General features: G+C 38.2%; 1 protein-coding gene, 1 long non-coding RNA gene and 1 other non-coding gene across 3 annotated transcripts; 2 read left to right on the top strand and 1 right to left on the bottom strand.

The window, feature by feature from the left end:
- LOC115601382 lies at positions 1-10308 on the top strand. The gene is made up of 4 exons (XR_003989325.1): positions 1-373; positions 1465-3592; positions 4566-8947; positions 9937-10308. It is a non-coding gene; the product is annotated as an uncharacterized LOC115601382 (long non-coding RNA).
- Positions 1117-1255, top strand: LOC115601439. The gene has a single exon (XR_003989357.1). It is a non-coding gene; the product is annotated as a small nucleolar RNA SNORA47 (small nucleolar RNA).
- Positions 2452-27558, bottom strand: AGGF1 (angiogenic factor with G-patch and FHA domains 1). The gene is made up of 14 exons (XM_030471316.1): positions 27128-27558; positions 26128-26224; positions 25480-25685; positions 24560-24706; positions 22484-22672; positions 12072-12426; positions 10369-10480; positions 9957-10008; positions 7690-7791; positions 7175-7340; positions 6837-6919; positions 5570-5697; positions 4586-4685; positions 2452-3571 (listed from the first exon to the last, which is right to left on the bottom strand). The coding sequence occupies exons 1-14, from the start codon at positions 27296-27298 to the stop codon at positions 3371-3373; spliced, it is 2109 nt and encodes a 702-aa protein (XP_030327176.1). The 5' UTR covers positions 27299-27558; the 3' UTR covers positions 2452-3370.
- Between the last annotated feature and the right edge of the window lie 239 nt (positions 27559-27797).

The raw sequence follows: 27797 nt of genomic DNA, 5'->3' as shown, positions 1-27797 counted from the left end.
CCGGGCCGGCGCTGGGGCTGCGCAGCTCCCCGGGCTCCCAGCCGGGGTCTGAGGCGGGCGGGTGGCTCAGGGCCGGGGGGAAGCGGCGGGAGGCGCTGCCGGGGCGCGGACCTTCGCCCGGCCTTCCTGGCACGGAGCCGCGGGTGCGCGCAGGAAGGGTTCCGCCGGCCGGGAGGCCAGGCCATAACCTCGGTTTTTCCCTTGTCTTAACCAAGGAGGTTGAGGAGCAGCAGGAGGGGCGGCGTCTGCCCTGTTTGTAGTAGCACTGAGGTAACACCGGGACGCTTCGGCACAAGCGGATGAGAGTGGATGGTGCTCTGCGGCACTGCAGGGCAGCACCAAGTGCTAGCCAGACCAGGGAACCGGTACGCAGGTATGGTCATGAGCAGAGCGGCACTGCCGGATTAAACTGAGATGCAGCTGAAACATTTAGAAGGCAGCAACTGGGTGACATAAAAATGCCACATTTAGTGGTCACAAAGATACGCAGCACTTACGTAAAGTTCATATAGAACAAACCCCTCTGGTAAGCACATTTAAATACATCTTGTTCGTATCCAGATGTCATTTTTGACATCTCTTCCTGCTGTTACGGATTTGTTACACACTGGGTGAAAGGCCTTGTCAGGTACACTTCATACAACCACTTGCAGCAGGAAAGGGTCTGTTCTTGCTAGAACAGAAACTCCAGTTCATTTATGGTATGTTTCATCTGTGGTATGAAATAAAAATATTTCATATGTATACAATGGTTCAGAGCCCCTATGTGTTTAGTCCGGTGGCTTTCAAGCAATGATGAATGCGCTCCCTGTTTTTACTTGCCAGCTGGGTTATTAAGCACTGAAGATATGAACGTGCCTACTCTTTTTAGTTTATTTTAAATTTCAGCAAAGTTGGTGCTTTGCAAAATTCACTGTTGGGACGACGGAAAATAAGTTGGTTATGTAAACTGATTAATGTTATTTTTAACAGCTTTAAGATTATATATATTCACTAGCAGTATTTATATACACACAATCAACTACTAAAACTTAACAACTTTGGATGTGTAGAAAACCAACTTTGTCTAAGTGATCAATATTAAGTATCGTAAGTTGGAAAAGACAACAGGATGGTTGGAGGACTGAGAAGGTAAGACAGTTAAACTTCATGCTGTACTTTACTGGTTATAGCCTCCAAAATTATAATAGTGCAATGGCAACTCATGTTCCCCTCCTGACATGAGGGAAAGCAGTACTGCGTTTGCACATAAGGCTTGCACACCATTGGTGGCTTTCACCTAACTTAGTTGTACTTAAAACATTTTAAGAGGTCACTAAGGCAGGGGATGAAAAGCTCTATTTAGCTCAAGTGAAGTCTTCCTACTCCATAAAGGTACACAGCTGCTTGATGTGTATTAGACATTATATGCAGTTGTTAACAATGCTGTGTGTATTAACGGCACCACTTTTTCCACTTTCCTAGGCAGCTTCAAGAGATAATGGGATATGTCACAACAACGTTAAAATGAGACTAAGCATCAACCCTTGAAGTGGCACTGTACTTGGAAGTGCTACTGTGAGGAAGCCAAAGTACTGAAAGCAATCAGTGCTTGACTGCACGAGACCATGCCTCTCACAGAAGGCAAATGATGCCTTACTTCAAAAGCTTTATGAAATGCAAACTCAGTTATGTCCTTTTGAGTTTCTTTTTTTGCAGGGCAACACTAAACGATCAATGGACTTTTCTTAGAACTGTTATTTGATTGGGGAGAGGGGAAAAGCTAAGGGGAGAGGGAAAGCTAATTGGGGAGAGGGAAGGTTAATTGGGGAGGGAAAGCTAAGGTTCCTACTAATGTATGTTCAAGATGTCTTGCTCTCCCTTGAGACTAAGATTTGGTCTTTGATCTACTATGAAGACTACAGAGGTCAACTTAAAGTGGTGGATGGGGCAAAAACTTTTTTTGCAGCTAGAAATAGGTAGCCTCTGAAAACATGAAGTTGTCAATATAAAGGAATGTAACAGCAAAGTAAGCCAAAAATTCCTAGCTGTCACTAAGAACCCCCAACTGTTTACAAAGGCAAGCAGTGAACTGGTTTAAATTAAATTAAGTAATACTGCTGCAGGCATCCAGTGCTTGTTACTATCTTCAGCTGTCTACTGCTGAAGACATGCTTCAGGCTGTTAAACTTGTGTGGTTTAATGATTTAAATAACATATTGAATATTTTGCTTTATATTGTATGTGTCTAAAGATACATCAAGATAAATAGCTAGCAACTTGTACTGGTTTTATTCAACAGTGCTTTACAGTTGCCTGTATGTTCCAGGAGGATGCCGAGACTATGAAGTTTCCAGTACTTAGACAAGTATCAGAACTTTAACTTGACTAAATTGGGATTAAGTTTTTCCTCATTTTAGAAGGGCACTCCTATCACGCATATGCAGAAGATAGTAGCAAGAAGCACAGTGCTTAAATCGACAGTGATTTATTGTGTTTAGGAACATTCAATAAATACCAAGCTCTTAGCATCAGTTTGGCAATCCTTCCCCATCAAAAATCTGTTGGTTGGTTTATTCTTCTGGCATAAACTCCATTGCCAGCAATGGATGTATCAGAACAAGAAGTTAATAGATACTACACATGCCCACACAGCAGTTTTCTAAACATACCTCTTTTAAAGGCATGAGACAGATTTACTGAACAAATCTCAAGGAAGTTCTTCATAGAAGAAAATGTGGCTACAAGCAGTCTCTTGAACATCGTTTTCTTCACTAATGCTACCTGGTAGTTTATTTCTGGAGTATAGTATTTATTTTTGAACAGTATTGATGACTGTTTACAAACAAGGTTTTTTTTCCCCCCTTTAGCTGCGACATGTAACTAGTACTGAACTGTATGAGTTTAAGAGTGGTGTACCACTTGCTGAGCATTTCATGGCAATCATGAATAAACTCAGAATAGAGGAAAGGGGAAGGGGCAATATGATACTCTGTTAGTAGGGCCCTGGGGGATTTTCTTTCTCTTTTTTTTTCTTTTTAACCACTGTTCAAATGTTAAAGGTATATAATATTTTAATTTGTTTTGACTTTCCATGAAGAATTGTGTTAAAAAAACACAACTGAGGAAACATTCTGCTCATGATGGTAATCACTTTCAAGTACTTAATTTGAATATGCCCCTAAATTCCATTCATGTTTTATTAAAAATGTTTTTATAAAAGCATGAAAACTACAGAAAACCAATTAACATGATAGAGTTAGTCTTGTATATTTTTTCCCACAACTGTATTTTACATATTGCCAAACTTCTGCTTTAGCAAAAGAAACAAAGAATAAAAATAAATTCTCTCCCAACTATTTACACACAGGAATTACCCTGCTGTGGGACTTTACTCTACAGTCCCTCTAACCCAAGGTATAATCTTAGGTGTATCTTTTTGTGATTTTGGTTCTTGGAAGTTTTCAGCAAACCTTTCTCTTGCTTTATCCCAGTTCTTTTTATTCTTGCTCTGGATGATCTGAACATCTTCAGTTGAGGCTGGTCTGCTGGTACCCAAACCCGCATGTGTCTTATGTAACTGAAGGTGGATCTGTCAAATACATTAAAAATGGTAACTGCAATTTAGGTATTCTTAAATACTTCTAAATCATGTTTTATAATACTAATTCTAGCCCCCATCCCCAAGCGCTTCTCTTTAAGCCTCTAATAACATAGAATTATAGAACGGTTTTGGTTGGAAGGAACCTTAAAGCTCATCCAGTTCCAAGCCCCTGCCACGGGCAGGGACACCTTCCACTAGACCAGGTTGCTCAAAGCCCCATCCGACCTGGCCTTGAACACTGCCAGGGATGCGGTATCCACAACTTCTCTGGGCAACCTGTTTCAGTGTCTTACTGCTCTCAGTGAAGAATATACCTAGATCATATGTAGACATATAAAGTACTGTTAAAAAGATGGGTCAAATCACCAGTTCTGGAATTATGGAGTGCTGAATGATGTCACTTGCCACTAACTATAAAGTACTCCTCACTGAGTCAATAGTGTATAATCCCTGTGCTGGGTAGTCTTACAACAAAAGGTACAGTGTGGCTCTGAGCAGTACTACTGCCAAAGGACAGCATATCCCTGGTGAACAAAAATTGGGCTGCCACAGAGGCCCAGAAGTTGATGGCTACAGTGACTTTAGCCAGTTGTTTCTCCCTCACAGTCCATCACCTAGCTTGATTTTGTGCTACATCAGCCTCGGAGAAAGTGAAGAATTCCACCAAGTCCATCTTGAATTCTTATCACTTAAAATTATTTCAGTCTTCCTCCAGACTTCGTATTCAGATATGAGATTTTTAATTGCTAGAAGCTGTCTGTACTCCCTTGTTTCCTACCAAACACAGACATTACTGGCATTTTCTACTTAAGAGACAAAATCACTGAAAAATTTCAAAATACTTCATTAATCAAGAGATTTGAGATCAGCCCTACTGAGACTATTCCTTCCTAACCAGGAATTTGAAATGTTCTAAGTGAATAGTGGCTTACAATTACACATTTTTCACTGCAAATACATTTCTATTCCTTTTTGCTCCAAGTAAAAACCAGAAAGACCTACCGGATCCTTCATACCGCCACCATCCTTGCCCAGGCCTTCCCCCTTCTTCCATCCCATCTTCTCCAACATTTTATGTCCTTTATTGCTGTTGCTGATTTCACTTTGAAGAAAGTTTAAGATAACTGATAAGCAAGAGTTAATACAAAGAGTATGCTCTCTACTCAAGTACGGAAAGACAGAAATGTGCATGCTCTAGAAACCAGGACTCGACTATGATGCTGTTCCCACTTCCACAAAGAGCTATGCAGAATACCCTAGTGCTACCTTTTTCAAGTTCTTTCATGAATATTATCTTATTCCAAGCCTCTGGTCAATACCAACTTAAAAGTCCTTCTGAACTAGTTGATTACTTCTGGAATTAACTTCTAGGTGGGAATTGACTGCACTAGGTAAAAGACAGTATCGCTGCCTCACCACCAAATCATCCTAACACACATTTCATTGCTTCATACTTCCTTTTACTAACCTACAAGTTCTTGTTTTTAAAAACAACACCACTACAACTACAGAAACAAAGGAATGATCAAAGAGGAAGACTAAAACAAGTGTTGTTATGTCCTATGATAGGCTGGATATTGACAGCGAAAGAAACTGCAGGTGAAAAATCTGCATGTGTACCATTACTGGTACTAGATAAGAAAAACAGAAACTGAGGCACTTGAAAAATAGACAATATTGAAGGTGTCAGTAGTGCAGCTGGGGAGTTCCTTGCTGTTTTGAGTTGGTAAGGAAGTGATCTAACCACCCTTACTGCCAAATTGAATTCTGTACGGAAACGTGAGAAAGAGTATATGAACTACTAAGTGAGAATAGTTTATCATTTTCTAGATCTCCTAACACATTAGGGTAATTAGGTAATTAATACTTAAACTGTATCCTGGTAACAAATTAGTACTTCATCATCATTTTTTAAGATTCACTGAAGACACGGAGGATTCCTCCCTTCCCCTCACACCAGTCTCCCCATCCCCCCACCAAACTTACATATGAACAGAAGCTGGACTATCATCTCTCTGGAAGGTTCCTTCACTTCCAATGGTCTCTCTGCGTTTTCCTGCTCTATCTTTGTACTTTGGATTCTTCACTGCTTTATTGTCTTCATACTCTGTGTTCTTTATAAGCAGGTTAAATTCCATCAAGAGAAATAAAGCGGACTTTACATTCTTTATTTTTGATAACTTCACGCTTCCGCCAAAAGTAAGGCATTTTCAGTCTATTTCATTAATTCTACATCTTATAACAAAAAACCATACTTCTCATTTAGTGGGTTCTTACCTTACAGCCATACTTTGTAAGGTATGTGTGTGATGTTATTGCCATCATCACATAATAATTTTGCCAAATTCATTAATTTCACAAAGGCTGTAAATAAATTAACAGGTTCTCCTGAATCTTCACTTCGTATGAAGAACCAATCTCTCCATATTAAGCAGAAAACTATACAGACATACTTTCTGTTTAAACATTCACCTGTTTCTCGCAATTATTTCTTCAGAATAGGTGACAGAACTAAGCATGTGTATAGAGGCCATATTGGTATAATTTTGCTACCTCAAGAATTTGAGAGAAATGATGGCATTCTAATTTCTACACAAATACTTAAGACAACTGCTAGATGTAACCCCATAAAAATAATCTCCAAAACAGAAGTAACTTGAATACTTACATACTATACTGCCTGTACATTCATGTTGGCATTCTTCTATAGCAAAGCAGACTTAACATAAAAACTTAGAAAATTTCCCTCTTCCTTCTGTCATTTTTTCAGTTGCTCATTATTTTTTCCTTTCCAAATAAAGGACAGCACTGCAATTTAGTGCAAACTTAACTGGCAGAAATACAAGTTGAAATGACTTAAAAAAAAAATCTTAACCTCAAAAGGATGAAGAATCTTGCACACAATGGAATGAATCTTCTTTTCCTAAACTTTTAACAGAACTTTCATCACCTGTTACTATCATCTCTCTCTGTAGAGGTTTGTAAATAGTTATTATTCAGTGTACAAAAGACAAACTTGAGTTAAACTACTAGGTTCATCTTATAACAGAAAACCATATTTCTCATTTAGTGGTTTCTTACTTCACAGCCATACTTTGTAAGGTATGTGTATGATGTTATTGCCATCATCACCAGGCCCAAGTCTGAATGAATTTTAAAGTTTTCCTCATTCACTGAAGTCTATGGCTTAACATAGGAATCACAAAGTAGATGTAGACATCAAACCCTTAATCAACTTCTATTGTAAACTCACCTGTAAACCGTATTTTTCCCGTATTTTTTTTAATGCTTTTCTTCTGACTAACTCTCTCTCTTCTTTGCTGAGTGCTGGGCAAACTAAAAGGAAGAACACAGGATTTATTTTCTAATTAATAATGTAACAATGTTTTGAAACCTAAGACAGCTGTAAGAATTTTTGTTCTAAGACTCCTACACACAGACACACATACCAGGAAAAAAATACATCATCATGTATTGTAGAACTATTCCCAAGAAAGAAAAAAACTGTAAAAAAATTGAAGTAATTATTTTGCTTATAAAATAAAGAGCCACAATAAAAAAAAACCCTTATCCTGCAATAACAGGACTAACCAGAAGATTCCTTTTTCCTGTCAAGGCGAAGATGTGCTCTGACTTGTCCTGGTTCACATCCATCACAAGTATCACTGCCAGGATGTATGTGAAAAGAAAGCACAGTTTCACCAATCTTCACTTCATCTCCATGCTCCAAGATGTAGGGATCACATTTTGTTTTAGGCTACAGCAAAAGAAAGTTTTGAAAGCCATGTTAATTAGTTACTAATGAAGGGCACTAATTCTATTTCATAAGCTCTACTCATAATTTAGTAATTCAACTTGGTCTAAAAAATACAGGTAAGTATTCAACTGCAGTGGGTATTTCACACTAGCAACTGCAACTGTTGCAACCTAATATAAAGAAAACATAAAAATATTGTAAGTAGCCTTAAAACCAGAAGAGAAACAACGAAAAGACAAATGTATGAAAGAAGCCGTACAATGATGTTGTTAGTGATTTGCAACAATATATTTAAGAAGCCCACATGACTAAAGTTTTCTTCAATGTAGCATTATAAACAAGTACTCACCTGAAGAATCTGATTTCCATTAACAACTGTTCCATTCTGACTGCCTTGATCCACAAGAACATAATTTTGCAAATCATGGTCAAAATATACTTCTGCATGGAACTGATAAATAGAAGCCTCAGTGAAATGTTCTTATTAAGGAAGTATTAACAATGTATATGCTATTTTAAAGTAAGATTTCAGAATACATTTTAAATGAGTGGCTCTGGTACTTTTAAGTTAACAGAGTATTTCACACCTTATGATTTCATCCATGTGAACTGCAGATGAATGGGCCACACCACCATGAGCTAAAGCATACTATTAATAATATAACTATTTTGACCATAAACTGAATCAATACCGAAAAAGTATATACCTCCGATGTGGCAAGTATACTTTACTTAGAGGACTACAAGATTCACTTATAGACCATTTTTTACTGTTCTTTTAAATAAAATGCTTTTGTCTTATAAGGTATGTTACAGGAGTCTGACTTTTTTCTCTTTCAATTAAAAAAACCCTCATTGTACAGCTTTGGATTACTTCATCTTTCATAACTGAAATATCTCCCTAAATCACATGCTTTTATAAATTCCATGTAATTCACCTTCGCCTGCATCTTAATGCCCAGGACACAATGACTAACCATCATTTGCTGTTTCTTTTATATCCTTTCTGATATTGAGACTAACAACCTAATATTTTTGTTTGTTTTGTTGTTGCAATTCTATCTAGACACTGAACAGAGAAAACACAACTCCAAACTCAAAGATATACACTACCTCCAAAAATGGCCACTGAGTAAACTAAAACATCAACTTCTGCAGCCTTCTAAGGGTGTCAGTAAAAAGCAGGAGTCTAAAAAACCTGACTGCTTCAAATTTGACAAGCAAAGATCCCTTTTGTTACAGTCAAGAAACGCCCCCCCGAATCAATCTGTGAAGAAAATGTTCATTTAAAACCAAATATCTTCTTATCTTTGAGCAATAATTGAGTTGCTACATTCAGTAATTAAAAAAAAAAAAAAAAGAAAGAAAAAAATCAAGGTAGCATTTTGTAGATTGGCTAGCACGTACAACAGGAATACTCCCGTAACAGCGGAGACTGACTAGCTCACTCAATAATTAATTCCTACCTCTGTTTTATTGAATAGGATGAACCCAAACTTCTTCAAAAGATGCTATACCTACAGGATGCAGTGGTTTTTTTTTTAAATCTCACTTTACACTCAAGAAAATGCCGAAGTGGTACACAGCTGTTAACTATGAATAGCAAGGTAAACAAAGTACTCGTTAACTTTTCAGTTCTACAGATCTGTCATTTATCTTCCTGCCTTTGACTCCTTATCTGCAAAGTGAAGTAACTTCTCATAAAACAGGCAGGTACTCAAAGAACTAAAATGGCAACATTACAGAAAAATAAAAGCGTTCTGGCTTCTTCATGCACCCAATTTCAAATACATGCCTGAAAAAAGTCATTTATAGCAGGAAAAGATTTGTTCTGGAAATTATTCAGTATGAAATATGATACATGGCTGATTAATCAGAACTATCAACTGGAACAGACAAAGTGAAAAAGTAAAGCGCATTTCAGATATTGCACTTGCAGATAGTTTTATCTTTTTTTTTTTTTTTTGGATGACATTTTTGTCAATCTAGATTTTCTTTTATTAAGAGTGCTGTATCTATGGTCTGTGAGAGCCATTAATTTATTTTTACTCCTTCTTAGACAGATGAAAAGTTTTCCATTACAACCTGGCACTGAAAGAAATTATGTTAAATTTTCAAACTCCCTGTTTGAACATCACTTACGCATTTATACAGTTGCCTTGAAGAAACATAAAATAAAACCTGTTAGTCTACCTCAACTGCAAGGATTGGATTACTTCATGATAAAGTTCTAACTAGGTGACATCAATATTCTACATATTGTTAGGACTTAACAGACTAATAAGGTTTCTTCCAGTTCAACAACTAATAAATGCAAGACTCAAAGAGTAATTTTTTTTACTATGCATTACACTGTGGACTAGTAGAAGTCCAATTAAAAAAAAAATAAAATAAAAAATTTAGCTTTTCTAGACTTTGAAATTGCACTGCTGCTCATGTTAAATTCCCATTCAGGAAAATACTGTATGTTTTCCTTTTTCTAACTTCAAATATGGCTGAGCCCACATCTCATTCTGAAAGTTCTTAGAAAATTAACATAAGGTTTTGCAAAATTTAAAGACATAAAGCTTCATTCATATGATGATCTATGTTTCAGCAGACAGAAAGAAGAGTTACCTTACTGACTCCAACTTCAGGAATCTCAAGCGTGTGTCCAACATCTTTTTCCCTGAAAAGGCAAGTTGATATATAAATCACAACAAATTAGAAATACGTCTAATAAGTGGCTTACAAAAAGTGCATTTCACTAGAACTTTAATACTAAGTTTTCCTTCTGAGCTCCTACGGAGTTTTACAGACATAAACCACTGCGTTGCTATATAGACCATGTGAGGACTTGCTTCAGGTTCCTTCTTCCATCTGTAAACTATACACAGTAGACAATAAATAGATGATAAAGCTGTTACCGTTAAATTTTATCTATAAATTTGACATTTCTATCTGAACTTTTATACTCATATAATGCCTGTAAATATAACAGCAAGGTACAGTTTCAGATATATATATAAAAAATTCCATTCAGTTTTACCTTCCAATTGTAGCAGGCTTCACAGCTGTGATAATATAAAGTGATCCAGTCTGCAGAACTGGTGATCTTATTACAATCACTCTGATACAAGGAGGCCAGATCTTTTCTTCATCTGTAATTATATAAAAACCCCAATACTATTACTACCAACAAATTACAGTTTTATCTCTATAGCCCATAGCTTTCAAACAACTGATATACATTCAGCCATGATTTGGCTGAATCCTATGCAACTTTCAGAAAAAGAGATGTATAAGCACATCTGAGAAAACTTTGATAAGACTACTGTTTCAAAGGCTTTCTGACTGCACACTGAAGTATTAAAAATGTTCTCCTAATTCTAGTTATTTACATGTGCACAACTGTTTAGTCACAGCAATAAAATATAAATACATGCATAGAATTTCATATGGTAAGTTTACGGATCATTAGTGACAACGGATGCGAATAAAATTTTAGTTTGAGAAAAGACAGCACCTTTTTGTTCACCACATCACAAACCAAATGCATACAGAACTTTATATTTGAGAATTTAAATGCCAAATATATTTTTACTAATTTTTACTTTTATTAGCACTATGCACCAATAGAAAAAGAAAAAATAACAGATGAGCCTATGCATACCTATGTATTTTTGCCCCAATTAAGTAATTATATTCTAACAGCTGTATAAATTCTGTTCTTGGAAGTACATTTGCAGAAACAGTCTCCAGTGATCTTAGTTAGGAACAGACATGGTAAGATGGGAAGACACTAGCTCAGAAGGTACAAGGAGGTGAGAAACTGCCTCCAGTTTTTATTACTCCAGGATTATTGCAGAATTTATTAGAAAACAGTAAGGGAAAGAAATCTGAAAGCCTGATGAGAGCAAGCCCATTTTGAATGGCATTAATCACTCAGAATCTAAGTAGTTGAGTGAGTAAAGTAATGAAAACAGAAGAGACAAACTGACTATTTAACTATGAGCAGGGCATGGGCTGCAGTACAGACTTCCAGAGGTTGCATTTCGTTCTGTGCATTTGGTTGCATGTATCCTTTGCATATACATAGTCACAATTGGTTGCATTATGCTTTTCACAAGTTACTATTTTTTTTATTTCCCTCCCCCCCAAGAGACCATTCAATTCTAGCAGAACACCTTCTTTGGTACAAAACTGTATACAGGTTTCCTCTCTATACCCATTTCTTAAAAGTTGCCACTGAAATACATACAAAATGAGATTTCAAATAGTACTGAGTACTCCACGCACATCCTTTTCACCACAGTGGACACATCTTACATTGAATGATACATGATTGTTTATGAACAGTATCAAAAACATACATTCGTTGAAGAGAGTTAATATACGGAATTACTGTGAGTTCTGTACTAGAACCTCTATTTCACAACAGACTTTTTTTTCTCCTGTCCCTATGCTAATCTAAACAAATCTTATACTGCCAGTGAGGGTTCTACACAAGCACAGGACGTTATACCCCTAAAGAGCTTTTACAAAAACACCACTACTTAATTCTGTGCGAGTAAAGAGAAAGAAACAAATGCCAGTAACATATATATAACTTCTTAATTCAAAGTATCTTAAGTCACATGCTTTTATGTATTAATTTTTTTAAAATTATCCAAACTGTTTTCTTGTAGTTAGTTCTTAATGGACTCCTGGCAAAATACTGTAATATCATACATAAAAGCCATAATAATTCACCTTCATTTTCTGAGTCTTCTGAATCAGCAGTTTCTTCACTTGTTACTTCATCCTCACTGCTGTATGCTTCACACTCTGAATCTGTAATTTCACCTTCTTCTGGCTCACTCTCTGTGTCTGCTGTTCTACTGTCATCTGTATGTGCTGCAGTATCCGGTGTACTTTTGCGAGAATGTGAATTTATATTGTCTGTAGAAATCGATTCTTTGGCTGTTAGACTGTTTTGTGGTTGTGTGTCCATTTTAGTCTTTTTTCTTATGTTTGGAGACTCCTCTTCTTCATTAGAACTTAGTTGCTCAGTAGTGGAAAAGCAATTCAGACTGTTAGATGATTTTTGCTCTTCAGTGTCCAAATCCTGGAGGGGAGTTACAGAATGTTACATTCTTTACAGATCGAGTTATTCTGAAGTCTGCTATCAGCCTGGAAGTAAATTCTTCACTAGGAAGACTTATTTTTACAACTATTAAGAAACAGTTAGATTTCCAGGAAGTTTTGCATATGCAGTCAACAGAGCATTTCGGTAGAAACATTTTCACGTCCTGTTAGGCATGACTGAGAGAGACCATCTTCTATTTGGGAGACTGCACTCTTCTTCTAAACTTCACTTACTGTTTCCTCTTTTCTCACAGAAAACTTAGGATCCTTGTCCTCACTTTCAAACTGGTACAACAGCATCTTGAATATTTTTCCATTTTGACTTTATGACACTTACTTCTGTCCCTCTCTCACTCAATTGTTGCAACTTGTTTAAAAGTTCTTTAACTGATCTTCACCATATCTTCCTCCTGTTTTTGTCTTCTCACATTTTCCCCACAGCAGCCCAGAATACCTGGAATGCCCACCCATGCTTGCCTAATCACCTGTTCTGCCTCCTTTCAGAATTGCAACTTTAAAATAGCCTTTCATCAAGATACTGTAGAGAACTTGAGTTTAATTTATGCTACATGAAACATTTCTACTGAGAATCCATTTTCTACTGCAACGAATTTCTCCACTGAATAACAGATAAGATCATTACCACTTGATTTCACCATCAGAAAAAAGAACATCAAATTTTTTTAAAGTGAGAAATCTAAAATGTCATATTAATTTTGCCAGCGTAATTTTTACCTTGCAAATTTAATTCTCAATTTATTAACCCTGACGATCATTTAAAAAAAAAGAACAGAAAAGAGAACAGCAAAGAGAAAAGAGAACAGCAAAGAGAAAAGAGAACAGCAAAGAGAAAAGAGAACAGCAAAGAGAAAAGAGAACAGCAAAGAGAAAAGAGAACAGCAAAGAGAAAAGAGAACAGCAAAGAGAAAAGAGAACAGCAAAGAGAAAAGAGAACAGCAAAGAGAAAAGAGAACAGCAAAGAGAAAAGAGAACAGCAAAGAGAAAAGAGAACAGCAAAGAGAAAAGAGAACAGCAAAGAGAAAAAGAGAACAGCAAAGAGAAAAAGAGAACAGCAAAGAGAAAAGAGAACAGCAAAGAGAAAAGAGAACAGCAAAGAGAAAAGAGAACAGCAAAGAGAAAAGAGAACAGCAAAGAGAAAAGAGAACAGCAAAGAGAAAAGAGAACAGCAAAGAGAAAAGAGAAAAGGAGAAAAGAGAAAAGGAGAAAAGAGAAAAGGAGAAAAGGAGAAAAGAGAACAGAAAAGAGAAAAGAGAAAAGGAGAAAAGGAGAAAAGAGAAAAGAAGAAAAGAGAACAGAAAAAGAGAAAGAGAAAGGAGAAAGAGAAAAAGAAGAAAAGAGAACAGAAAAAAGAGAAAAGGAGAAAAGGAGAAAAGAGAAAAGAAGAAAAGAGAAAAGAAAAGAGAAAAGAAAAGAGAAAAGAAAAGAGAAAAGAAAAGAGAAAAGAAAAGAGAAAAGAAAAGAGAAAAGAAAAGAGAAAAGAAAAGAGAAAAGAAAAGAGAAAAGAAAAGAGAAAAGAAAAGAGAAAAGAAAAGAGAAAAGAAAAGAGAAAAGAAAAGAGAAAAGAAAAGAGAAAAGAAAAGAGAAAAGAAAAGAGAAAAGAAAAGAGAAAAGAAAAGAGAAAAGAAAAGAGAAAAGAAAAGAGAAATGAACATAAATGGTTTGGCTTGAAAAGATAAATAAAAAAACCCTCATATTTTAATTTATTTACCATCTTAAATTCAGAATGAATGCATTCGATTGCCATGAATTGTACCAAATGTTGCAACACATCAGCTAAAACAAAAAATCCTTAACTTTTTTCAGTGAGTTCTCATATAGATCATTTGACATTTCAAGATACATGCATTAATGTGAACGTTCACATCATGGAAATAAAAGCACTTTCACTTTTCTGAACTGTAAAACCTCATCAGTGGTACAGGTGTAAGACAAACACAAGAATTCCTTTGAGCCTAGCAGTCGAGCTGTTGGATAGGACTTTACAGTGTGCTTTTGAAATACTTTCAGTAAGACAGCAGATTGTCAGAAAAAACAGCACATTTTAAAAGACCTCATGCTTTCACAGAAGGACTGTTGGTTTGGTTAGGGTTTCTCCATAATGCCCTAGCTCTCCTCCTGGAGTCCTCTTACGTATCAAAACAAGGAAGGAAAAGGATCGCAAGGTCACTGCCCAATACTGTTTATTTTAAATAAGAGATACAGTAATCCTGCCAAAAGTAATCTTTTTGGCAAATCTGATTTTTGCTTTTATGAATGACCTTTTCCAGTGTATTTATCCTTGTCTATATGTTTGGTATATATATTAGATCGATGCCCCAACATACGAATGTTGTCTGCAAATCTAAATGTACTTTTTTCCATAATACTGTGAGCTACCGAAGTTTTACTCACGTACTCTGAAAACAGAGAAACTAAATGGTCTACTCAAATCACAACTGATGCAGAGCAACAGATGACTGTGATGCACTGATGCCAAAGTATAATATATCAGCCACTCAGGTCTTTCTCCACAGTGAATCCAGTGATATTAATTTCTGGTATCACTTCAGATATTCTACATTACAAAATAAAAAGTTGCTGTTTCAAAACCTGGTTACTAAAGAGTACACTCTCTTCTGGGTTGAACACAGGAATTTAAAAAAAACCTTATAGACCTTATAATAAATAATAAAACCTTATAGATTCTGTACATACATTCTGCCAATATGACCAATAAACCAGTTCTCAGCAGTTTCTTTATTTTTTCCACTACCACTACAATCAACTGTTAAGAAAGCAAATAAACTAAATAGTTAAGTACTGATAAAAATGAAATCTTCACATTTAGAAATCTTTGTACAAAACTAAAAATTTAAAAATTGCATTCCTAAAGAATATAGATTTTAAGCATGTTATGATTTCATAGATCTGTATTAAAATACACGCCTTGGCGATGTCTAAAGATTAAGCCTGGAGATGTTGACTCGGGATGCTAAATTCTTAAAGCATTTCAGGGGTCTTTAGTTGTGCTGGAGAAATCCTTTTCCATTACGTATGACTACAAGTACTTACACAAGAACATATGTAGCATGTATCTATGCAAACAGCACCTAATATCTTGCCTCCATATAGCCACTGCTTAAAAAACTGGGCAACTGGCAGTAAACAGAATACTCAGTAAATATCATCTGAATGACCTAACAAATACTAGAAATACACTTCATTTCTCATTGGCAAGATACTTTATTCTTCATCCCAAACTCATAGAATCACAGAATCAACTAGATTGGAAAAGACCTTTAAAATCCTCAAGTCTAACCCTTACCCTAGAACTGCCAAGTCCACCACTAAACTACTAAGGGCCTCATCTACACAGTTTTTGCACACTTCCAGGGATGGTGATTCCACCACTGCCCTGGGAAGCCTGTTCCAATGCCTGATCACCCTTCAGTGAAGAAATTTTTCCTAATATCCATTTTAAACCTCCCCTGGTGCAGCTTGAGGCCACTACCTCTTGTCCTATTGCTTGTTACTTGGGAGAAGAGACCGACCCCCACCTCACTACAACCTCCTTTCAGGTAGTTGTAGAGAGCAATAAGGTGCCCCCTGAGCCTTCTCTTCTCCAGACTAAACAACCCCAGTTCCCTCAGCAGTTCCTCATCACACTTGTGCTCCAGACCCTTCACCAGCTTTGCTGCCCTTCTCTGGACTCGCTCCAGCACCTCAATGTCTCTCTTGCAGTGAGGGGCCCAGGGATTCAAGGTGCAGACTCACCACTGCCCAGTGCAGGGGGATGAGCACTGCCCTGGCCCTGCTGGCCACACTATTGCTGATACATGCCAGGACGCCATTGGCCTTCTTGGCTGCCTGGGCACAAGCTGGCTCATGTTCAGCTCTGTCAGTCAGCACCCCCAGGTCCTTTCCCATGAGCAGCTTTCCAGCCACTCTTCCCCAAGCCTGGAGCATTGCATGGGGTTGTTGTGGCCCAAGTGCAGGACCCGGTACTTTGCCTTGTTGAACCTCATACAATTGGCCATAGCCCATTGATGCAGCTTGATGAGATTCCTCCGCAAAGCCCTCCTACCCTCCAGCAGATCAACACTCCCACCCAACTTGGTGTTGTCTGCAAATTTACTGAGGGTGCATTCGATCGCCTCATCCAGATCATCAATGAAGATATTAAACAACACTGGCCCTAACACCGAGGCCTGAGGGACACCACTAGAAGTGGCACCATTTACCACCACTCTTTGGGCTCTGCCATCCAGCCAGTTTTTTACCCAGTGAAAAACACCTATCTAGAGCACCATGAGCAGACAGTTTCTCCAGATACAATACACAATTCTCATGATACAGTATACAAAGTATGGAAGTACGTGCTCATTAAAACCATGTTTGCTACACCATTTTATTAGGCACATACGTTCCTTTGTGTGCTGCTTTGCCTAATATATCTAGTCAGTAGACCCACCCTAACAGTCACATGTTGGATACAGATTACCTCTATGTGATTTAGCTTTGAGAAACTTTTTATCTATTGGGTATCACCACATGATCTCTGATTTGTCCCTCATAAAGCATGAGTAAAATTGTGAGGTGGGATGAATTTGATCCATAATAAACTATTTCTTGACTACAGGCTTGAGTTGGTTTGCATTTCGGCATCCCTGGCAAAAAGACAGCCAAAGGCACAAGTGAAATCAGGATTTTTATGTATCCCACAAGGACTGATCTTGTAAGAATTACAAATCATGCTCATATGACTGGAATTGATGGTTGTGCTTTATAAAGAATAGGCCACAAACTACTGATTATGATGACCCTCTAAAGTATGATGACCCTCTAAAGTGCAGATTGAACAGCTTACAAAATATACATGAATGATTACAATCATGAGCGTTTTTAATGAAAAATTTGAAGTCTTTCAAAACTTTACATTTTTCTGTATTATGCCTGATCAACATGCATGCTCATGCAATTCATCAGCATGCCTTCAAATCAGAACTTAAAAATTACTGTAAGCATATATATAACTAGCATATATAACTAGCTCAATTCTAAGAAGTGCACTGTTTAAACTATTGTTTTATAAATCAATTTCTTTTGTATAAAACGTCCAAGTATGTACAAATACAACTTTTCAGAAATGTGTAGTCTGTTGCTTCTTCATTTGCTACTTCAGTAGATGACTTAATGGAATCATGAGCACTCAACGCTCTCAACTAAAGGGCTGAATATTAGAACTTTAGCACTGACTCTCTCAATTTGAAATATTAATCTGAAAAAAACAGTATTTTACTAAAACATTTTCAAACAGTTTAAAATAGCTCTTTCACTCAGATGACTAAGGTTTTACTTGCTAGCACCATTTCACAAGTATTTCAATTACTTTCTTCCACGCTACACAATACTTGAATTTCCAATGCAAAAGAAGTCTGATTAAAAGCCAGAAAAAGAGAAAAGCTCTTTCTGTATTATAAAGAAGCCATTCTAAACACAGGTGGACAGCTCTGAAAATACAGGAAACATAAATTTGCCTTACTTAAAGAATGCATAGTTTGTTTAGTTAGGACACTGTATGTTAATACAGTAATGCTAACTATGTCTCTTTCCAAATATTCTAGAATTGTCATCAAAGTTTTCTTCAGATGTTTTACTTATACAGTGTTTCAAATATATTTCAAAGTTACTTTGTAGATGAACTGATTTTGATCAAATAGCTTCCAAAAACTTAAGTTTCTTTAGGAAAATAGGTATCTAAACATCCGCTGTTAGATATTAGTTTTCCTTTAATAAAAATATCAAGATCAAAGGTAAACATCCACAGACTAATGTGTCTGTTGTCTCAACTCTACCTTCACCAGAAGCTGCCAATCCAAAAGAAGAAATCTTCAGATTAGCCATGGTTTCTGTCAACTGACGTACCTAAAGATGGGACGAATATCAGCAAAAGTAAACTACACGTGATAAAAAAAAAAATATAAAAAAAAAAAAAAAAAAAAAAAATCACTGCTTGAAGAGTTCTAAGGGAAATACTACTACAAAAGCCTTGTCTCTCCTACCGAAGTAGATAGGATGTGTCTACAATGGAAAAGAATATGGCAGAAGTTAATTTTGAGCACCATGCTGAAATACAATTTATTAGTAGTTTAAGAATAAACTGCAAAAACAGTTTCTGGGAAAAAAGTGGCACATGGCAGACCCCGCATCAAAATTTTGCTACGTATTTTTAACGTCCCCAGTACAGCAAGTAGAACTACATGATCACTACTGCACACAGTCTGTTCTCCAGCCTGTATGGAAGCACTGGATCTTGATATTGGGCCAGGGATCACAGTATCATTTATGCAACCTCATGGTTATTCTAATTTTTTTAAAAAACTTCTCCAAATTTACTTATTTAAAGGTTTTTCTTGTACAGCAGATAACATGGTATTTCTTGCCCCACTTTTTTTTTGGTCAGCCACTACAAACAGATAATCAGAACTGAACTGTATGCCTGAAAGTTCCAATGTATTCCACAATCCTTTTATGTGAGCTGCACAGAGGCTATTTAATACTTCAAGCCGGCAAATAAAATTCCTCATCACCTATTAGAAGCAAGCACGTGGGTAGCATGCTTAGTTTCACAAGTCAAAAGAAAACTATTTGTAATATAGAAGGTTGGTGGCTGAAAAGAATCTCTTTACAGAAAATACTTGTATAAATCACGAACATCCCTCAGGAGATACTAAGCACTTGAGCTACTTTCTGCTTTTTGTTTTTTACAATTAGGAGTACATTAATTTTAGAAGACACTAGCATTTTCTACTTAGTACTGCAGCTTAATTTGTTAAAAATACAATAATATTTTAACATATTTGTTTTATTCTTTAGATCCTCAGATTTATATTGCTTTTTCAAGAATGCTGCAATATTGGTGGAGACTAAACTTGCCATTTCTGTATTTCTAAGCATCCCAACTTGCTACTCATAAATAGATACTATATGTAGCATAGCCGAGTACATCAAATTCTTCACAATAGCTACAAACTAAACCGCAACTAGAAAATCCTCATATGACCAGAAAAAAGGTTAAGAGACTGGACCAGTTACCATCTTTTAGATTAAAAAAATATATTAACTTTGGTTTAAACAGAATAAATAATTCAAAATTCACATGCAATTTTTGTAAAAATTATATAGCTATCAGTACCATCCACGTAGAAATATCTGCTGTAATAATATACACATGTAGCTGCTAAATTTTCATATTTCTTGTATTTAGCAACTTTTACGTAATACTGAGTATCTATCAAAACTTGGTTATATTTAATTCTTTAACTGGAAAAGAGAGAAAACAAGTTTTGCAAGTGTTTTGTGTACTTGAGATTCTAGAACACTGCTCACTGTCTACCCTTGTTTCACATGCATATTCTTATAGAACACCTCATCTTCATTTAGGCATAATGAAATTCAAAGGTACATGACATATTCCCAGAATTAGACTCTGGTATTGCTTTATTTACTACTGTTACTGGTCCACAGACCAGGCAATAAACCAAACTGTTCTCCTACTTGTACTGCATGTAGAGAAAGAAAGTCAAGTAAAACATACTTTCCAGAAACTATAGAAGGAAAAAGGAGAAGGCTGGGTCTAAGTGTTCAGGAAAACATTTCAACAGACAACTCTTCAACCACAATGTTCTACTTAAAACCAGACATTTTGGGTTTTGTTTCAGGATGTCAATAATACAGTAACTAGCATGAACTAATTAGTGATTTTTCCAATACCACACTAAACTGAACAACAGTAGTATTGCCAGGAAACACCAGGCATCTCCGAATTGGATTGTGCACCTTATAAACTATTTTTTTTTCCAGTTTTATAACAGAAAAAAATTAAGATCTATTAGAAAATTAATTTTTTACACTAATCAAACATTTTTTTAAAAACTAAGGAATGAAGTTCTTATATGATTAAGAACCACATAAGAATGAACTGAGCTATGTAAAACATGACAGGTGCTTTGTTTTGTCTAGCAGTTCATTTGCACAAAGTGCACTTTTACGTAAATGACATTCACAAAAGATATTATTTTCTTTTTGAAATTTAAAGTGGAGAGTAATTGTTTTTTGTTTTACTTTGTATGCTCCCATTTTTTGTTTTAAAAAAGTAGAAAAGGTCTTGATTCTTACTATGACAATAACCTTCAATTACTGTTCACAAAGATCTGTGCACTAATTAATATGACTTAAATGTTTTTCTTGTTATCTTGCTGGTCAAAAAAATTAATTCAAAATAAATCAAAGTACTTCGTTTGCTATCAATAGAACACACTAGAAATTGGATGCTTACCTCCTACCTTGTGACTGGGCAAGCTTCACACAAGAGTTGTTAACAAACCATCTATATAAAAATACTTTATCAACATAAATTAAGCTAAAGACAAGCAACTATTTCTAGAAAAAACAAGTGACAGAAGCAGACTCTGATAGGATCCCAAAAAGTAGTCAACATTAGTTGTCAGATCAGAGCAAATGTGCCCCAGAACATTTATAAATACACTTGTTTATTTTGGTAAGTATGTAACAGTTGATGACAAGACTATATTTAGGAGATTTATTAACTGCATTATATGATAAAGCCTTACTTCTGCTACCTTTCCATGATGCTTTCCTGACGCACGATGAATGAAGTTCTGTATTAACAATGCCTTTTGAGAGTGACAGAATGCTAATCCAGCAGTTGTACACAATCTGCCCAGAAGTTGGATGCTGGTAGAACTCCTAGCCTCAACTGCGTTAGCTCCCCTCTCTGAAGCCTAAAGGATCATTAAAATTACTATTGCTATGTATCCTCCTCAAACTTTCAGAACGGAGTGGTACACATGAAATTTTCTCAGAGAAGACACTCCCACATCAGCTACAATCACAGAATCATAGAATGATTCAGGTTGGAAGGGATCTTAAAGATCCTCTAGTTCCAACCCCACTGCCACGGGCAGGGACACCTTCCACTAGGCCAGGTTGCTCCAAGCCCCGTCCAACCTGGCCTTGAACACTGCCAGGGATGGGACATCTGTTTGTTTCTTTATTTATTGCAGTCGATCCACTACCGCTATACATTTAACCTACCTTCACTGGTTCTTAATGTAAACAGTTTCTGTTTTCAAATCTTTCATAAGATCTCAGTCCTGATAAAAAATTTCAAACTCTGTACTGGTGCTACATAACTGTTATGTAAGAAAGAGTACCTGTACACTAAAACGATTACTTCAGATTTCAACCAATCAGCTTGACTGAGGCCTACGTAATGGAATTATGCATCCAATAATATGGCCTCAGTCCCTTATAGTGGGCATTTAGTAAGATGTACAGCTTATCCATGCACTATGGAAAACAAAAATGTATTGAACAAATAAAACAACAATAGGAGAGCATAATATGCAAAGAATTAGAACTTCACAGATGCTTCCTTAATCCCAAATGATGGTAGAGATACTGTAAAATGTCAATGGAGTGAGCTTTGGAATACAGTCACAAAGAAGGGGTGGTGTGTGCATGTGTTTTCAAAACCTTCAGTTTTTGATTCACCATGTGAATTTAAAAAAAAACCAAGCAACCAAACAACACAAACAAAAAACCACCAACAAAAAAAAATATAAGCCAAAGCCCTCAAACCAAGACACTGAGGTAATACTGAATTTCTGGTGTAAATCCAGCCCACACAGTACCCTGAATTCATTCTAGTGTGCTTGCTAATTGGACAGCTTCGCTGACATTCAATTTTAGAGATCTATACAGTTGTACTGCAATAAAGTAACACTGAAAAAGTGAAGGGATCCAAGTTTAGAGTTTCATCCTTAATCGCTCAATGAGAAAATTATTTGAACACTAACCACATATTAGGAACCTGCTATATATAGTTTAAAGATATTTGAATCCTTCAGAAAATAAGCATACATCTTCAGCATAAAAACAAATCCCGCATGATATATTGCATCATGAAAAAAACCCCAGGTTTTGCGTTTTCCGTCTGTCAGTTCTAAAGTTACCTTATAGTCATTTGCAGTAATACGCTCTGGATCTTTTCTCTTCTTTTTCCCTTTTTTATCCCGGGTGTGCTGAGTACCAGAGGTCTGATAAGACTGCAGATCCACTCGTGAATGAAACTGGTATCGGCCACTTTCCACATCACAGTAGTAATAAATTCCCGTTGATGGATCATAATACAGTTGATTTTCCTTTATAAGAAGCAAAGAAAAATGTTATTATCACTTCAATAAATACATTGTTCAAAGAAATACATAATTAATAAAGAACCACACAGTAAGTTTAAAAAAAAGCCAAAACAAAACTCAAGTGTATTAAAGAACTGTGGTGGCTTGACAAGGGCTGACTACACAGTGGCCCATCTAGCCGGGCTCCTCAATCCTCTTTCTCAACAAGACTGGGGAGACTGTAAGATGAAAAGCTCGTAGGTCAAGAAAAAGACAGGGAGATCCCCATCATGGGCAAACCAGATTCGATCTGGTGAAAATAAACTTAATTTCCTGCCAGTTAAAAAAGCACTAGAAGATGAGGACTAAAGACAAAACACCTCTCCCTGCTCCTTTTTCCCCCCCAAGTTCTACTTCACTCCTTTATTCCCAACTCCTCTACCTCTCTTCCCCCTGCCCAAGTGGCACAGGAAGATGAAGAGTGGGGGTCTGTGGCTGGTTCATAACACTTCCTCTGTGCTGCTCCTTCGCGCCCCTCACACTTCCTCCTGCCCAGCATGGGTGCTTCCTGTGGGTTGCAGTCTGTCATAAACTGCTCCAGTGTGGGTCCTCCGCAGCTCATAGCTCCTGCCAAGGGAACCTGCTCTGGCATGGGCAGGCCACAGCTCCTTAAGGAGCTGCTCCACTGCAGGGTCCTCCACAGACTGCAGTGTGAGTATCTGCTCCAGCATGGCCCTCTTCCATGGACTGCAAGGAATTGCCTACTCCAGCACTTGGAGAACTTCCTCCCACTCCTCCTTTGACTTCGGCATTGCAGGGTTGTTTTTCACCCTCCCCTCCCACACACACTCCACTGTGCTATCTTTTGCCCTTTCTTAAATATGCTTCCACAGAGGCACCACCAGCTTTTCTGAAGGGCTCACTGCGTCCTGCCTGTGAACCAGCAATGTCCAGGCAGCCCCTGACCTCTTCTCACACAGGCCACCTCTGCAGCCCCTCACCCCACTAGCAAAACACTGCAGTAAATCAAATACAAGAACACGTTCCATAATTCAGAACAGTTACCGAACAAGAAGATATGCTTTTGTGTAATTGTACTATAAACTGTAATCTACAGCTCAAAACATTTATGTATCTAACTACATCCACAATGTAAAAGCAATGGTATCATTTAAGGCTTTAAGCCCAGATATGTCCCTGAAAAATAAAACATGTAGTTTTGTGTGCCACATGCACCATTTTTTTCCATAGAGTTGAATGTAGTGCTGCAGACAAAACCTTTGTTTTAACACAGTAGCTCCACTAGGATTTGTGGCAGCGTGTATATCTATATATGCATGTACATGTACATGTACCTCAAAGGACAAAAAGAAAACCTCCCCAAAAGCTCTCTTATGAAAAAAGTATTGCAAAAAATCAACCACTATAAAAAAAAAGTTAGGGGATCAAAATTTCAAAGCAGTTTATTTTCCATACCACCAAACTACTTGGTAACTTTACTCAAGTACAAGTATTTTGTGTATTTTCTCTCAACATGCTTTTCATTGTGGCGAAGCCACTGATTGAGTCCACCAATCTGTCTTTTTCTAAACAAATCATCTTTTAGCTCTAGCTTTTAATTTTGAAAGTTGCAGAGCACCTTTATAGTGTAAAATCTCTACAATGCCAAGCAAGTTAAAGATCTAAAGGAGACATCAAAAAGAACTGAATGAAAATCTAAATTTTGTATTTTAACCTGCTAATTTTGACTGAAATAGTTCAACAACTAACTTCCATTACTACTCATCTTCAGTAACATGTTTTTCAAAGCAAAGTCAGTTTAGATCTTAGTTCTTTTGCTCACATCAACTTTTACTACTAAAACTTTTGCAATAGAGAAAAAACGCAGAGGATTTTGAAAACGATCCTTACCGAATTATAGTAGAATCCAGTACTGTGGTCATAATACAATCCTGTATTTTCATCATAAATAAATCCGGTTTGTGAAACAGCAGCTTCTGCAGCAGCTCTCAAGCTCTCTGCCAAAGAACCCTCCGGCACTGAAGTATCTTCCGCTTCCTGATACCAGAAAGTAAGAAATTATATTTTCTTCCAAAAAGGAGCACTTTACAATGCCCTATTTTAAATAAAACAAAATTAGTGCTTGATAGACTTGTTTCAATAGCTATAAAACAAGAAGATAAAAATCCAGCTGTAGTTTACTGATAAACTCCTACTGTACCTTTTCCCCAATCTTTATTCAAAAGTGGTTCTGATCAAAAATATACACAGCAAGTATCTTTTAGTACATTCCTGAAAAAGAGTTCTGCTCTGTTCCATTTCAGTTGCTAGATGCTAAGGCACAAAATCAGTTAAGCTGCTGGAAAACAGGACAAAACGAACCAAAAAACCCCACAACAAAACAGACAAATAAACTGCCCCCAACAACTTCCTTTCTGTATCTGTTGCCTCCTTGTACCAATGGAAGAAAAAGTACACTTTAAGAAATATAGCATGGCCATATTGAACATACTCTACTGATTTTAAAAATGCCATGCTTCCAGGCTAAGTAGGACATAAGTACTATGGGGTTTTTTGTTTGGTTTTTTTTTTTTTTTAAACAGTTACACTTGGAACATACTACAGAAAGAACTAGCTTCAAAGTGCAAGGACGTTTGTCTGCTATTATCAGCACCAGACCATCAGAAAAAAAAATAAAAAAAAAAAAAAATAGAGAACACCACCCCCCCCCAACCAAACCCAACGACATCAAGACCAAAGCACATCTTTGAAATGTAATACTAATAGGATGATGACTTCAAAACTGGTAAAATCCCCAACATTTCCATAACCTGTGAATTCTGGATGAAATTTTCCTCTTCTCCACCTTCAGCAACTTTGGTGCTATCCGTCCTTAATGGAATATTAACACCTGTCTGCAGTTCCTCTGTGGAATTATGCTCATTTTCTTCAGTCCCACGATCATGCTGCACTGGCAGTTCAGACGCACAATCCTGAGTATCAGTGTGATTGTAGTAATCTTCATAGTAGTAATAATCTGTGGAGGTGGGAAGGGAAAGAAAATTGAAGTAGCATAAACTAGCAAAGAAGTATTTTACACAATGCAGTTTAAGGATCCTAAATCTTAAACTGGAAATTTATGGTTGTAAGTAGTCTAATGAAAATCAATTATTAGGTAGTGCCTCTGCTTTGAATTTATTCTACTCTTACTGAAGAAACTATGTCTTGTTTTAATGCGCTATGAAATTTGGTAAAACATATATGTGTGTAATGCGAGATTACTATGTAACAGACTGCTATGACATTAGTTCTGCTATAGTCCATGCTATGTCTTACCCTGTTCTAAAAGGAAATGTTTGAATAAGTACGAAAAGGTCCAAAAGATAATGCCAAGTTACTGAGCTTAATGCAGAGTTGAAATGTGTTTTATATAAGATAATGCTCTAGATGCCTGTTAAAGCAATCACCACCCTCTCTACCTGCTTGCGACCACGCAGCATATTCCTCTGTCTGTACTTCTACGCTATACGTATCCTTCTCCTTCCTACTAGGGACCTCCTTAGTGAGCTCTTCAACCTGAAAGAAGAACAGCATCTTACAGAACACAACACTGCATTTTGGGGATCCACATCAGAAAAGAGTATCAGCCTATTTCACATTCTATAATTCAAACACAACACAATTGGACTACAAGTGTTTCAACTCGTCTTTGGGTGGCAGCAGAGAATTTTCTACTTGAATTGTTGGCATAATGAAAAACATAATTTCTGCGCACAAAGGGTATAATAATAATGGCAAGCACTTAGAAGGAAAAACTTCACCAAGGTTATTCTTAAGATGACCACCCTCAAAAGTTGGATTCAAGCAACAATCACTGTTCTGTGGGGACAAACTGTTGCATTTCATGGAAACACTGCACAGTTTGGGTTGGAAGGGACCTTAAAGCTCATCCAGTTCCAACCCCCTGCCATGGGCAGGGACACCTTCCACTAGACCAGGCTGCTCAAAGCCCTGTCCCACCTGGCCTTGAACACTGCCAGGGATGGGGAAGCCACAGCTTCTCTGGGCAACCTGTGCCAGTGTCTCACCACCCTCATAAGCATTCATAGGACAGCTCTTCCTTCACCTCACCTTGTTTATTAATCTTCTTTTCTGCTGCTAAATGCAGTTTTCCTTCTGACTGCGAAACCAACTTTGTGGCTGAGAAGACGTTACCACTCCCACACCACCACCTGCCGAGCCAAACCTTGAGCGTTGACTCGTGACAGCAAACTGGAGCCAGAAGATGCAGCAGCACTCTTGCTGGTCGCTGAAGTCCCTCCCGCAGCCCAGGAGAGCCTGCCCCACGAGCTCAGCCCGGGCGGAGGGAGCCAGCGATACCGAGGCCGAGGGATGACGGCAGCGCGGATGCCTGACAGGGCCGGTACCGGCTGCCGCCCGGCCCGAACAGAGGAGAGGGCCGCGGGCGCCGGGTCGTACCTGTCTCCTCAGCGCCTCGTTGCCCTCCCGCGCCTCGCGGTAGAGGCGCTCGGTGCGGCGCAGCCGCCGCTGCGTCCGCTCCAGCTGCCCGCGGCAGGCGCCCAGGTCCGCCTCTAGCGCCGCTATCCGCTCCCGCAGAGCCCGCTGCTCACCGCCGGGCGGGGAGGCCATGCCCGACTGCCCGCTCCTCAGCGCCCGCCCGCCGGCCGCCACCGGGCGCCTGCGACGAAGCGGCGGCCGCGGCCCCCCGCGCAGGGCCCGGCCATGGCGCCCGGCTGGGCGCGAGGGCAGCAGCGGCGGAGCGCGCGCCCCGCCCCGCGCGCGAGAGCTACCGGCGGCGGCGGCGCAGAGCGGAGAGACCCTCCGCCGCGCGCCAGGACCCTTCCGCCGGGCGGGAAAGCGGTGCCACCCGGAAGGGGCCGCCACAAGCCGGAAGTGACGCTCGTGGTTGCCCGGCAACACGGTGGGGCGGGCGGGCCCGGAGCAGCCCATGGGGGAGTGGAGCGGCAAAGGGAAGGTGAGGGGTCAGCGGGGCGCCGCGGAGGCTGGGGCCTGCGCGGGCCGGGCCGGGGCTGGAAGTACTCTGTTAAGACTTCTGTGAACGGCCTCAGCCAGCGACTGCGCTTGGCCGTGCACGGGAGGACGTGTTGCTGCTGGCGTAGCGCGAGGT

Source organism: Strigops habroptila, chromosome Z, assembly GCF_004027225.2.
Source record: "Strigops habroptila isolate Jane chromosome Z, bStrHab1.2.pri, whole genome shotgun sequence".
NCBI classification, from domain to species: Eukaryota; Metazoa; Chordata; class Aves; order Psittaciformes; family Psittacidae; genus Strigops; species Strigops habroptila.
The sequence above is the reverse complement of the archived record's forward strand: the minus strand, read 5'-3'. Positions and strand labels throughout refer to the sequence as shown.